At 41.9% G+C, this 13810-nt stretch overlaps 1 protein-coding gene across 2 annotated transcripts in view; it reads left to right on the forward strand.

Annotated features, from left to right (window-relative positions):
- The window catches only part of enpp1 (ectonucleotide pyrophosphatase/phosphodiesterase 1), a 73827-nt gene extending 63728 nt beyond the window's left edge, over positions 1-10099 (forward strand). The window contains exons 21-25 of one of the 2 annotated variants that reach the window (XM_084081691.1): positions 659-804; positions 1433-1500; positions 4267-4399; positions 5260-5404; positions 7093-10099. In XM_084081691.1, the coding sequence (XP_083937817.1) occupies positions 659-804; positions 1433-1500; positions 4267-4399; positions 5260-5404; positions 7093-7245 (645 nt within the window). In that variant the 3' untranslated portion in view covers positions 7246-10099. Of the gene's footprint in view, positions 1-658; positions 805-1425; positions 1501-4266; positions 4400-5259; positions 5405-7092 lie in introns of both variants that reach the window. The other variant, XM_084081692.1, reaches the window with a different exon arrangement.
- Positions 10100-13810: the final 3711 nt, after the last annotated feature.

The raw sequence follows: 13810 nt of genomic DNA on the forward strand, positions 1-13810 counted from the left end.
GTATGGTAATTGTTTGGGCAGAGCCTTCATTTTCAGGCCCATTGAGAACTCTGTCTGTCCCTTTTATACCCATACATGGAGATCTCTGTATCTGTCTGTCCATGTTCTTTCATGCCCATATCCCTGATATCATCAGTATAATGCTCATATATGGGCCCATATGGTCATATCGGTCGGCTTGGCGGTCCTGGACAATCGCAGATCTGACCGACTGGCACCGCACTCCGTTGATCTGCCAGGCAGTTCTCGAGATTTAAGCGGACAGACACACAGAGATTTCGCACATTTATCTTGTTGCTATTAGAACTTGCCCCCCCCCCCCCAAACATTTCACTGCTTGTACCTGTATGAGACAAACAAACCGTTGTTTATTCCTGATGCCGTATCACTTTATTCCATTGGACTGGAGCCTTGAACACAAAATTACATTATTCTATTCAGAGAGCACCGCAGTCCAAAATAGTGCTGTGTCCTCCCTGACCCAAATACACAGCCAGAGTCCAAGCCAAATGATGTTACACAACCCACACAGCGTGGCTCCGGCCCGTCCCCATCCGTCCCGTCCCGTCCCATCCAGCGCTGACAGGACCTCTTTGTGTGCCTCCCTGTCTCTCTCTCTCTCTCTCTCTCTCTCTCTCTCTCTCTCTCTCTCTCTCAGAGTGCCGTCCAGCCGCTGAGCCCGAGCCTGGAGGTGTGCGTGCGCGCGGACGTGCGCGTCCCGGCGCTCGCCAGCCAGATGTGTCAGAGATACAGAGACGACCCCGATCTGTCCTATGGCCTCCTGCATCCCCCTAGTGAGAGAGAGTGTGTGTGTGTGTGTGTGTGTGTGTGTGTGTGTGTGTGTGTGGGGGCGTGTGTGTGTGTTGGCGTAATGCCCGATTTGTGCTGTGTCACGCACAGAAAATAGCAGATCTACAAACTTACAAGCTTGTAAATCGGTTATTTTCAGCAATAAGTATAACCCACAGGCTTTAGGGCTGCGGTTAAAAAAGGCAAAAATGTTTCAATATAAACTGTAAAAATGGCATTTACCGGTGTAACATTTCTTTGTCAATTGTGATGTCCTGACAAGTATAGTAATACAAGCAACACGTGTGTGTGTGTAAGTGAGTGTGTGTCTGGTTCTGCGTGCGTGTGTGTTGAATTGGAGTTGACATTTTTAAAGCCATGTTGCTGCTTGATGCACTACAGATGTGCACATCCTGACTCACACAGCCCTGCACAGTAAAATCATGAGTGTCAATTTAACCCAGATATACTGTAAAACTGGACCCATGGACCCGTAAGAGTCTGTCTTTACGCTCTCTGCTTTAAATGACTGTGACTGTGTACAGTATACACACGTGTAAAGAAGCAGATGTACAGTAACAGTAATCAGTGCTGCTGTCTCTTACAATGTGTTTATTGACTTGTTTCTTTGTGTAGATTTCAGTGGCAACGGATCAGAAGCAGATTCACTTGTCACAAGCAACATGGCACCCATGTTCCCTGCTTTTAAAGGTGAGCTGCTCTGGCATGTTTACACAGGGGTAAATGTTTTTTGTTTTTTTTCAAGTTGCATTCCAAGTTGTACGAAGTATGAGGCTGGCATTTATTTTTTCTGTGTGAGTTTGGAATTGCATTCCAAGTTTCCACCATGATAAAAGTCACCCTGAGCGGATTATTTTGCACTTTCCGTTAGGGGGGCATGCAGTGGTGGGAAAAGTACTCACATTTTTTACTCAAGTAAAAGTATCAATACTGCAATGTAGAAATACTCTGTTAGAAGTGAAAGTCCGAAATTTAAAAATTTACTTGAGTAAAAGTATAAAAGTTTTGGTATCAAAATATACAACAGTGTGGCAGCGGTGGCCTAGTGGTTAGAGGGGCGGCCTTGATACCGGAAGGTCCCTAGTTCGATTCCCCAATTAATCACATCAATCATGAATCACCGCTGAATAGCCCTTGAGCAAGGCTTCCATGCAGGGTCTGGCTGTAAATAAGTTCCGCACTTAGTCCAACACCCTGGGTAAACAACAAACTTTGCTTTATTTTGCTAACAAAGTACAAAAGTAAAAGTACTCCTTGTGCAGAATGTCTACAATGTCTAAAAAATCTTTTGAAAATAGCAGATCTACAAGCTCACAATGCGTCGCATAGCGACGCATTGTGAGCTTGTAGATCGGCTATTTACAAATGGCCGAAATGTATATAGGGCTGAAGTGGTTAATGTATGTTTTGTAATAATAATCAAAATCTACAAAGTAACTAGTAACTAAAGTTTTTTTTTAATTGTAGTGGAGTAAAAGTACATTATTTGCCTCCGAGATGTACTGTAGTAAAAGTACTGAACTGAATGAGAGCTCTGTGATTCACGGAACCTTTGAACTGAAGATTCATGGGTTAGATGACTAGACATCATATGTCTTCTTGTGTTTTGCTAAACTGTGTGGGAGGGAAAAAAGGTTTTCCAGAAAAAGGTATGACAATTGCCAGCGGCCTTTCTCTCGGGCCATATTTCTCATACGGAACATTATGCTTGCATCCAAACCCAACCCAAAATGGGCTTCACTTAGCCCTGACTGACTGAAACATGTATAATTGGAGTGCGGAGATCTAACCGCATTGCTGACATGGGACTATACTTCAATGGGACCTAACCTTTCTCTGTCAAATACAGGCCAGTGTTTAGTAGAATGAACTCAGTACCGTTTCCCAAGCTTGTGGAATAATAATGTCTTGCCAACCCTGAGTGATTTTTTTATAATTTAGGCATTTAAGCATTTAATTTAGGCAAGTTGCTCTTATCTGTAGCAACTTGCAAAGTGTAAGATCAGTGTAATTGGTATGAATCCTAGTAAAAAAAAACACAGGGTAAGTTGAGTGCCAAGAAAAACTATTAACCACTTGAACCCTAGTGTCCAAATTCTGGACAAACAGTCATTGAATATGACGAGAGAGATATGGTGTACCAATAAAATAGCCTAGTATAGAGCCCTGGGGGACACCGGTCCACAAAGTATATAGGGTTTAAGTGGATAAGTGCTACAAAGTAAATAGGATACCAGGTAAACATCAATCCTAGCATCTGTCCAAACAACATTCTACTGTACATAAATAACATGGGCTATTTCATTTTAAAACACTTCTATAGACAGTTAAGTTGCTTTTAATATTTTGATATTTGACATTCATTTTATCAGACATGCCCCCTTCCTACATATATATTGTAAACATATTGTAACTTCAAACTCCATTTTAACCATGTTAGACTGATTGAAAACACATGTCCCTGGTTCTGGTGACTGATATTGTCTTTGACCTTCTAATGCATGAGGGGGCCGTGTTTTTCCCCCCAAATCTTTTTTTCTTTCATAATAAAAATACAAATTGGCTAGGAGTTACAGACCTGTAAGGGTCAATTTACGACCCCCTGGGACGTTGAGAACCAGTGGTGTTCTAATAACGACCTGCTGATTCAACAGGCAGTAGAGATTTGTAACTATTTTGCTGCCGTTTCCCCACTGTTTGAGCAATTCATCTTCCAACTCTTCCAGTGTAATTACAAATTCCCTCAATTTGGATCTTGAGCCTCCTGTCACTTGGAGTGAGCCTCAATTTAAATCCCATTATGAGAGTTGCATAATGTCGGTGAGAGGAGCCAGCCCACAATGTATCAACAGAAGGGTGTTGCTGAGATGGGGCGTATTGCCAAAAAAACAATGATGTAATATGTGGAAGCATGTGTGTGGTGAGAGTGTTAATCCTGAGACACGTGGACGACAAGGTGAGCCACACCACTGCTGCTAAAACATCTACAACGTGTTTCTTTAACCACTTAATCCTTATATACTTTGGCGTACGATGAATAGCGAAAATAGCTGGTCTACAAGCTCAAATCACAATGCGTTGTGAGCTTGTAGATCGGCTAATTTTGACATGTTATTTACAATTAGAAATTTTCCCAAAATAGGGACTTAAACTGAGAGGGGATTCAGACACCCCATTTCCTCTGGTGTCTTCTGGGTAAATAAAAAAAAGTGTACTCATGATACTGTAAGGTAGATGCAGAAAATGAATTGCTTTGAAAATGCTGCCCTCTGGTGGCATAACACCGTGGGAAATATTATTTGATGTTCAGCGCTGGAAATATCACTTTTTAAACCGTTCAATGTAATATCTTGTTAAATGAGAATGCTTGTCTTTGATTTAAATTTAAATTAGAATAACTATAATAACTATAACTAAGTTATGTATTATGTTGTATGTGTTCTTACCAAACTACAGACGCCTGGACTCATTTCCATGACGTCCTGATCCCGAAATACTCCCAGCAGCTGAATGGAGTCAACGTGATGAGTGGGCCCATATTTGATGGAGATTATGATGGAAAGGTTGATGCCCCCAGAGTAAACAGACCGTAAGTAGACAAACTTCATCATAGTGAACACTAGTTAACTATGATGCCTTTTTTTTACAAGGTACAGTCTGTTTGTAATTATGAGGAATTAGCCCTGGAGACACAAGAGGGTTTTAAACGGTTTGACACCGTTTGGGTTTGGCAGTGGTTCTCCCCCGTCAGGGTTCCCCGGGTGAGGCTAAACTAATCTAAAGCTATTGACCAGAGAGGCTGAATAAGAACACACACTGTACTAGCTATTATAATTGTGTGTGTGTGTGTGTGTGTGTGTGTGTGTGTGTGTGTGTGTGTGTGTGTGTGTGTGTGTGTGTGTGTGTGTGTGTGCGTGTGCGCGTGTGACAGGAGAGTTGTATACCTTTTACAGTACTGCCACCAACAGGTCATGAATAGTATTTTACATGTCCAGCATAGCAGGTCTGTGACTCAAACCTTCATATCGTCACTGTTGGGTGGAAATCTTGTAGGCTATGTCCAAAACAATGTTACTTTTCAAGAAATGGGGGGGAGAAAAAGAACCTGTGCTCCAATGAATCCAACAAGCTCGTTAATAATTTTCTTTGGTTAAATATTTATAAAACCCACAGAGAGACTTTCAACCTGCTATCGCTATTTTAGGCATGTCATGCCAAAGTTATCACATCGAAATATGTTGCATCACACCGTGTTTGGGTGCATTCCTACTTTTGCATGTCCCTGTCATTCGACAAAGTATCAAATAGGGCATTAATTTATGGGGGGAAAAAAACATAAAAAGACAAAATATAGAGATACAAGGTTTCTGCCCGACAGCGACGAAATGCTAAAGATCCATGTCTGTCTTGTTGTATAACTCCTGTGGTGTGTTTTTTTTTTTGCTCCAGGAACGAGGCTCCCATCCCCACACATTTCTTTGTGATGTTGTCCAGCTGTGGGAACTCTAGCTTCAGCCCTGTGGACTGTGAGGGTCCCCTACAGGTCCAGTCCTACGTCCTGCCCCACAGAGCAGACCACACCGAGAGCTGTCCTGTGAGTAGAACACCACTGTACCACTGCTATAATAGGCCTGGCACAATTATTACGTAATCACACTTATTTTAGATCAGGGGGTCTTCAATGTGGGGTCCGGGACCCCCTAGGGCAGTGGTTCTCAAACTTTTTCGTGCCAAGGACCTGCAAAATTATATGTATTTGGCCGCGGACCCCCATAAAATATGTTGTTCCAGGGACCCCCCAGAAGCAAAGATTTGAGTTACAAATGTTCGCTCAAAAATGTATATATATTCAAAGGTTTGCAAAAAATATGATTTTTCAAAAATAGCAGATGTACAAGCTCATAGCGCGGCATAGCTCATTCCCATAGATGGGGAACATTAGCCGAAAATAGACGATCTACAAGCTCACAACGCCTCGCTGCGAGGCGTTGTGAGCTTGTAGATCGGCTATTTGTCTGAGATTTGGTGTAGAGGGGGAAAAAAGAGCAGACCAAGTACAGAACCAATGGTCAAGCTGACTAAATATTGACGGTTTAAATGGTTAACTATCTGAAAATACTCTCCAACTATCTATGAAATCTATGAAAAAGTCTAATCTGCAACACAGTTAATAACCACTTAACCACTGCACTGACACCATGCATTCAAATACTGATTTTACTGTTGATCTGAATGTAAAAACGTTTATACCACCCCTCTCCACCAGTGTACAAATGGAACCAAATGGATCCTTAAGGGGTCCATTTGGTTCCATTTGTACACTCTCAAGGGTTTCAGACTTATAAGTGTCCCATTTGGTTACAAACTATCAATCAGTTTAGCTAGCGACCCCCTGGGAATCCCCCTCAAAGACCCCTGGGGGTCCCCAGACCCCTCATTGAGAATCAGTGCATTAAAATAAGCATTGAAACGTATTTTGTGAGTGCAGATGTTCCGTTTTTTTCTTTTCTTTCTGTTTGCATCTGCATAGACGTCAGCCCGCCACCAACCAGCACTTCTCTAGAAGTCTATTGATAGATTCTGTCACACTGTTCTGCACGAACCACAGTATCTCTCTTTCACTTTCCTTTCTCTTCTCTTCTCTGCTGTCCTGTTCTCCTCTCTGTCCGCTCCTTTCCTTCAGTCCTTTACACCATTGGTTCTCAAAGTGGGGACCCCCGGGGACCCCCAGGGGTCCTTGGGGGGTTTCCAGGGGGTCCCCAGCTAAATGTGTTAATATAGCATCGCAATAATTTGAACCACTTTAACCTTTTATACTTTGGTTATTGAAAAATAGCAGATCTATAAGCTCATAGCGCGGCACCGAGTGCCGCGCTATGAGCTTGTAGATCTGCTATTTTTGAAAAATCGTGAAAATGTGTGCAAACCTTTTGAATATATACATTTTTTTAAAGCCAACATTTGTAACTCAAATCTTTGCTTCTGGGGGTCCCTGGAACTAAATATTTTGAGATGGGGTGTCCGCAGCCAAATATATATAATTTTGGGGGCCCTTGACACGAAAAAGTTTGAGAACCACTGCTTGACACACTCCTCCTCCTCCTCCGTTTCCCATGTTCTTTGTTGCTTTTTATGGCTTCAACTATCGTGTTTCTTTTATATATTACATTGAGGACCGGTTATTTAAAGATAGGGTGAAGTGGTCCTTTCTATTATAGATTTTTTTTCTATCATCGACTATATTGATTAGCTGGATTAACTGTTGCTCTTGGTCGCCCGCAGAATGGATCAGACATGTCGTGGGTGGAGGACTGGGCTCAGATGCACACGGCTCGGCCCCGAGACGTCGAGCTCCTGACGGGGCTCAGCTTCTACCACGACAGGCTGTCTGTGGAGGAGACGCTGCAGCTCAAGACGTCCCTGCACACCGTTTAAAACCTCACACAGACTTTTTAGACGCAACGCCAAGCTGTCGGTTCTGAAAGAAGAAGCCATATTGGCCGGTTCCAAAGGGCCTTTGGACCCTGTAGACGCACACAGTGACTCTTATTGCCAGGGAGCGTCGTTTGTAAAAAAAAAAAAAAGGCTTCTCACACACACATTTATGTGTACTCTGTCCTACAAATGCAAAGTACAGTAACTGCCAGCACTCTTCAAACAACCATTTTTTTAACCGCGTGCACGGTTCAAATCAAGTACGATTTTAAAAAATCACAAAATATCCAGCACTCACTTAAATATCTTCTGATTTATTACAACGCACGGGCAGCAGCACAGCCAGTAAGGTTGGGTTCCGGAACCGGATGAACCAAATCAAACATTGAGAAAACAGAATCGGTTCCATCACATTTGGAACCGTTTGCGGAACCGGCTTTTATCACACTGTCAGAGCTGGTATGTGGACTTCAAGTCTGCTGTACAATTACAATACCGGCGGTTCTCAAACTTTTTCATTTCTAACTGAGTGTGTACAAATGGAGCACTCAGAGTTACAGACCTGTGAGGGTCCATTTGGAATCGTTAAAGGGAACCGGGAACCGTTAAGGAATCAGAATCGTTAACCCTAAGCACAGGTACACGTCCTTGTACATGTGCTGCTGCCCGTGCCTTGTAATAAATCAGAGGATTTTAAGTGAGTGCTGGACATCTTGTGATTTTCTTTTTTTTGGTACAGTGACAACGCAAAGAATCAACTGATAGAAAGGCTTTAAAGTCTTTCAATTTGCCAGGCAAATGGATTATCGGTATATAAGTGATATTGCACTAATTGTATATCTCTTCATTAAGTAATTGTGTCCAAAAATATAGTTACTGCACTTTGGCTTCGTAGGGCAGTGCAACTGTTTGACCCAGTTCTGCTGTAACCAATGTTCTAATAATGAAAAAGTGGTTGCATGATTCTCTGCAATGTTCTTTGATGTACATTTGAATGTAAGTTAACGATCGTCTAATGGCTCTTTTCTTCTACTAGATGTTCGGGCTGCTACGCGGCCCTCACATCTAGAGTTTGGGCCGCTGCGCGGCCTTCACATTTACGCCGCACCGCCGATCATAGTGTCGGGGGGCCTTGTCAGAGTACCTGTTGTACCCATCTGTCTGTGTCCCTTTTGTGCCCGTAAATGGAGACCTCTGTATCTGTCTGTCTACCTGTGTCCCTTTTATGCCCATGTATAGAGATATCTGTATCTGTCAGTCATTCTCCCTTTTATGCCCATGTATGGACAACCTCATATCCAAACGACTCGACCACGGGCACCACACTCCATCGAGTCCTTGCCGATGCGTGTGCCGAGTTTGAAGTCGGTCGGTCCCATATATGCCCATGACCCTATATGGGCATAGCTCTGGACAACCGAAACAAATCAGGTTTGTTTATAGTTATGAGTCATAGTGACGTGAACGTGGTCCGCCGGCCGGCCGGTCCTCCCATTAGCCAATTGTAATATAGGATGAAGGGTAACCCCAGTACCTTCCGTGAAACTTTACAGAGCCCTTGAAGTTCTGTGATAGTTTTTATTTTTATGTTTCAATTACAACCACAAACCCCCCTGAAGGAGGAGGTGCGTCATTATAAAACCACTTCTGTCCATTATCAGTTTTTCAGAGTTTTTCAGTTTGATTTAAGGTTTGATTTAAGATTTTATTTTTTTATGGCGGTGTTGCTCTTGTTCGAGTTCCAGTTGTTCTGTGTTCCCAGAACTCAGGGTTAGAACTTCCTCCTGAGCAGGCCACAAATTACTGTATGTTGTGAGAACCTTATTATCTGAAACCCAGCCGTAGCATCATGGAAACAAACCCTGAACCTGTGAATTACGCTACATGGCACGAGGACGTCCCACATGAACATACATGGACGTACTCAAGAAAGATGCAAAGAGTGCAAAGTACCGACGAGCTGGCCAGACGTATGGACTATGGAGAACCGGGATGACTGGAGGCGACGATGGAGGGCTCGTCTGAGGACCACCTAGAGAGAGCACGGTACACTTAACTCATTGGTTCTCAAAGTGCGGTCCAGGGACCCTCAGGGTTCCTTGAGGGGGTTCCAAATGGACCCTTACTGGTTGGTAACTCTGAGAGTTTAACAAATGGAACCGAAATGGAACCTTACAGATCTATTTTGGTTCCATTTGTTACAGAGTTATGGGGGTGGGGGTCCTTGAAATGAAAGGTTGGAGAAACAATGGTTTTATTATTGTGGTGGAAAAGAGCAATTAAATGCAATTTATGCAATACCATTGATGGGCATTCAACACGCAGAGCTCCATACCAAAGAATTGCATTGCTTCTGTTGAATGGCACCGCTTAAGCCAAAGCTCCGCTTCAGGTGAGAAAATTGTGGGAACAAAGGAAACGCAGACATCTCAGAAAACCTTTTGTTCATGTAAAAAAGAAAAGCTATTTATATATAACAAGTCATTTTAATAGCGGAAACCTCAAGACATTCTGAAAATGTTTGTCCTTTCATGAGAGTGACCCTTGCCAATACACTTACTGTTGAAACAGATGTTAATAATCTTGCCAGTACATTTAGATGTGGATGTTAATAATCTATAGACGTAGTTGTAACAGTTACAGTAGGCCCCAAAATGATACGTTATAGCCAATAAAATAAAACGTTTAGGCTCTGTATAGCATTTAAGAGATGGCACATTTTCAGCAGGTTATGTTTTTGTTTTTGTATTTTGTTTATATTGCACCAATGTCTTAAATTTAGTGTTTTGTATTTTTCATTGATCTGGTCTTGGTGTAAATACCTGTAATTAAGTCAAATAAAGTTTTGACATTGTGTGTGTGTGTGTGTGTGTGTGTGTGTGTGTGTGTGTGTGTGTGTGTGTGTGTGTGTGTGTGTGTGTGTGTGTGTGTGTGTGTGTGTGTGTGTGTGTGTGTGTGTGTGTGTGTGTGTGCGTGTGTGTGTGCGTGTGTGCGCCGAGAGGTTAGTTTAGTTCTTAGTCACAGTGGTTAGAGTAGTTACTACTTATGAATTTTATAATGCATGAAAATGTAGTGAAACTCCCACACATGACAGCTTTTTCCCCAGTGTTTGGGGTAAACCGTTTAATTGTGACGGTTGTATACATATCTTCTTCCCGTGGTTACATCATAACTTTTCACTTCATTTCCTGTGTTAAGGTCAAAGATGACATATTTCCCTAAATGTGGTTTATAAGATGAGAGGCTGCATATGAGCGCTGTGAGTTAAGTGTTGAAGTTGCTCTTTGAAAATGGTCCGTGAACCCTCTATTCTGGACATGCGATAGAGGCTAATAGGCAAACATTCTGAGAAAATTGCAGATCTACCAAGCTCACGTCATCGGATTGACGAGTTGTTGGTCAGCTATCATCAGCTTGCAGCTTGTAGGTCGGCTATCTTCAGCGAAGACATTTATATGGTGTAGAGGGGGGAAAAAATCAAGTAGAGACCCCTGGGGGACCCCAGTAAGTGAAATACTGTATATAGCGCTAATTGATTTTTTTTTAAAGAAAGATTCAAAGCACTTAAAAAGATAATAAAATACTTTAAATGTATAGTATTTTAGAGTTAAACTAGCGTCAACTTGCTCATGTGTGGATGCACACATACCTGATCACATTGACAGGAAGTGATGCCCACCATCATAGACATATAAATGTAGACACCTCCTCTGTCTCTGAGGCGTCTGTATCTCGGGCGCCATTTTCTCACTTTTTTTCCCCCTTAAATTAGCCAAAACTGTTTTACCTCTTTTTCTCCCCAATCTAGTCGGTAGGACAATTAATTCCTCCCCACACACATTTCTATGTTGTCACTGCTGTCCTACTACTACTACTACTACTACTAAGCTTCCTGACTACAGGCCAATCTCAGTGCGTCTTTTACCAAACTTGGCAGAATCTAGTTGTATAAAAATATAACAGGATATTTTTATACAACTAGATTGCCGGAAAAGACGCGCTGTGATTGGCCAGTAGTCAGGAAGCTTGCCTTCTCCAAAATGGCGGCCGCAATACAAGTCGCTCCTATGAACTGCAGAGTCCAATGAGTTATCTAGGTTTCTATATCTACTGTATGCCCACCATGCCCGAGGAAACTTGTGGATACTGCAGGTGATTTTGGTTCCAATTAAAGAGCAGGTGTGTTAACTGAAGAATGTCTATCCTGCTGGGAAACAAAACAGGCCTTCTCAAGTCAAGTAAACCTGGTGCAGCATGCCTTTAATGAACTGTGGACATGACATGTTGACAATGTTTTAGAAATGCCTTGTGACTTATTTCTTAAAACCCTATTTCACCAACATTCCTCATCATACAGCAGTCAGAGCTGCATGGCACTTCATGCAAGAACCCATAACTTGACATCAGACCATGCAACACACCCAAATTTGGGTGTGTGGCAGCAGGAAGGATGTTGTCTGTGTTTTCCTGTATATATGTGAATATAATATGCCACATCCTCAGGTTGACCATACACTCAGCATACACTCTGCGAGGAGCCAGAGAGGTAAGATCTTTGCACGCAAACCTTTTTGACTTTCACTTGGTTTCCTGAGTTGTTGACATGATGCAGGCAGGTCATGCATATTGTGCTCATGTGGACAGATTGCATTCAGGCTTTTGTTGTTTATTACTGTAACACTGCACCAAATTGCGCTGCAGTTAATTTTCATGATTGAAAATGGATGCATCTTGTTGTTTTTTTGTGTCCAGAGGGTAGTTGACACAGCTAAACACCATGTTATACTGTCTGGATTCTTATGTCACTCTACTGTAAATCTAGTGACTTTAGTCTATCATTTCATGCATGGAGCAAACACTGATTGATATCAATGGACTGTGGAACAATATGGCAAACAGCAGGTAGTGCTAGTATGTTATTTTGGGGCTATAGCTTATCATCATATCTTTATCATGCTGTGAATCAGGAATGGATACAGTAATGTATTTTATGAATGTTATTATTTTGAATGCATGTGTAAATATTGAGCCGTGCATGAGAAATTTAAAGAGCAAAACCTTATTACTGACTAAATGGTATAGACTCGGTTGTCTGTCTACAGCTGTTGGAACTTATTTTTCTACATTGAAATGACTTTTCCTCTCATGAAACTTCACTTCATAAAGCCATCATATATATTAAAAAAGATATGGGTGGTATCTATTAACTGATGTCAACAAGGGAATCTCACTGACTCCTTAAAAATGAATTTCAGAAGTAGCTACAGTCAATCTTCCACCATGACAACTAGTGTTTCGGTTTTGAATTTAGGCTAGATGTGGTAAAAGTGTCAGCCTTTAAACGTGTCATGTTGCCATATCTGCAGTGGTGTAAAGTAACTAAGTACATGTACTCATGCGAGTACTGTACTTAAGTACAATTTTGAGGTATTCTTACTTTACTGGACTATTTCCAATTTTCAGTACTTTCACTTCTACTCTACTGCATCTCGGAGGCAAATATTGTTCTTTTACTCCACTACAAGTATTTGAAAACTTTTGTTACTAATTACTTTGTAGATTTTGATTATTATTACAAAACATACATTACCCACTTCAACACTTTATATACTTCAGCTATTTTCAAAAGATTTGAATATATTTGAAAACTTGAAATGGGACATTCTACATAATGAGTACTTTTGGTACTTTTAAGTACATTTTGAAACCAGTACTTTTGTACTTTTACTCAAGTAAATTTTGAATTCCGGACTTTTACTTGTAACAGAGTATTTCTACATTGCAGTATTGATACTTTTACTTACAGTAGGTAACAAATGTGAGCACTGACAATTAGTGTTTTGGTTTTGAATTTAGGCTAGATGTGGTGAAAGTCTCAGCCTTTAAAACGTGTCACACTGCCATATCTGACTTGAGACGCGTAGCCTATACTGTGGGGCCTATTACCGGCTGTTTGAGCGTCGCTCTTCCTGGAACTGCTGGGTGGGAAATGACAGATTTGTAATTTCTCACGCCGGGTCACACTGACTATTCAGATCCCACATTAACCCAGGCTAGGTTATCCTTTACTGCTATAGCCCTGGGCTGGCTCGCTGTGTCACTTCTCGTATATACAGGTCATCATAATCAAACGACACTAACCACTAACTAACCACACTCTACCTGAGTCATATGACTGCAAGGGGTTAAGTGTGACATCAGTGTAGTTCTTAGTCACGGTGGTCGCAGTAATTAATACTTGTGAATTTTGTAACGCATGTAAACGCAGTGAAACCACCGCATGCACTTCACAATGACATTTTCTTATTTTCCACCGTTTGGGCTAAACCGTTTATTTGTGACCAACATATCTTTTTGCAGTGTGTGTGCATGCGAGCGTGCGTGTGTGTATGAGTGTGTGCGTGTGTGTGTGTGTAGTACAGATCCCCCCCAGGGTTCTATACCAGTGGTTCTCAACCTTTTCAGGCCGCCGTGACCCCCCAAAACAATAATAATAACTGCCCCCCCCCCCCCCCCCCCCCCTCCGATCAGCACTTGGAATGTATGAGATGAGGCATTACATTTT

This window comes from Gymnoscopelus microlampas (assembly GCF_963454915.1).
Source record: "Gymnoscopelus microlampas genome assembly, chromosome: 16".
NCBI lineage: Eukaryota > Metazoa > Chordata > Actinopteri > Myctophiformes > Myctophidae > Gymnoscopelus > Gymnoscopelus microlampas.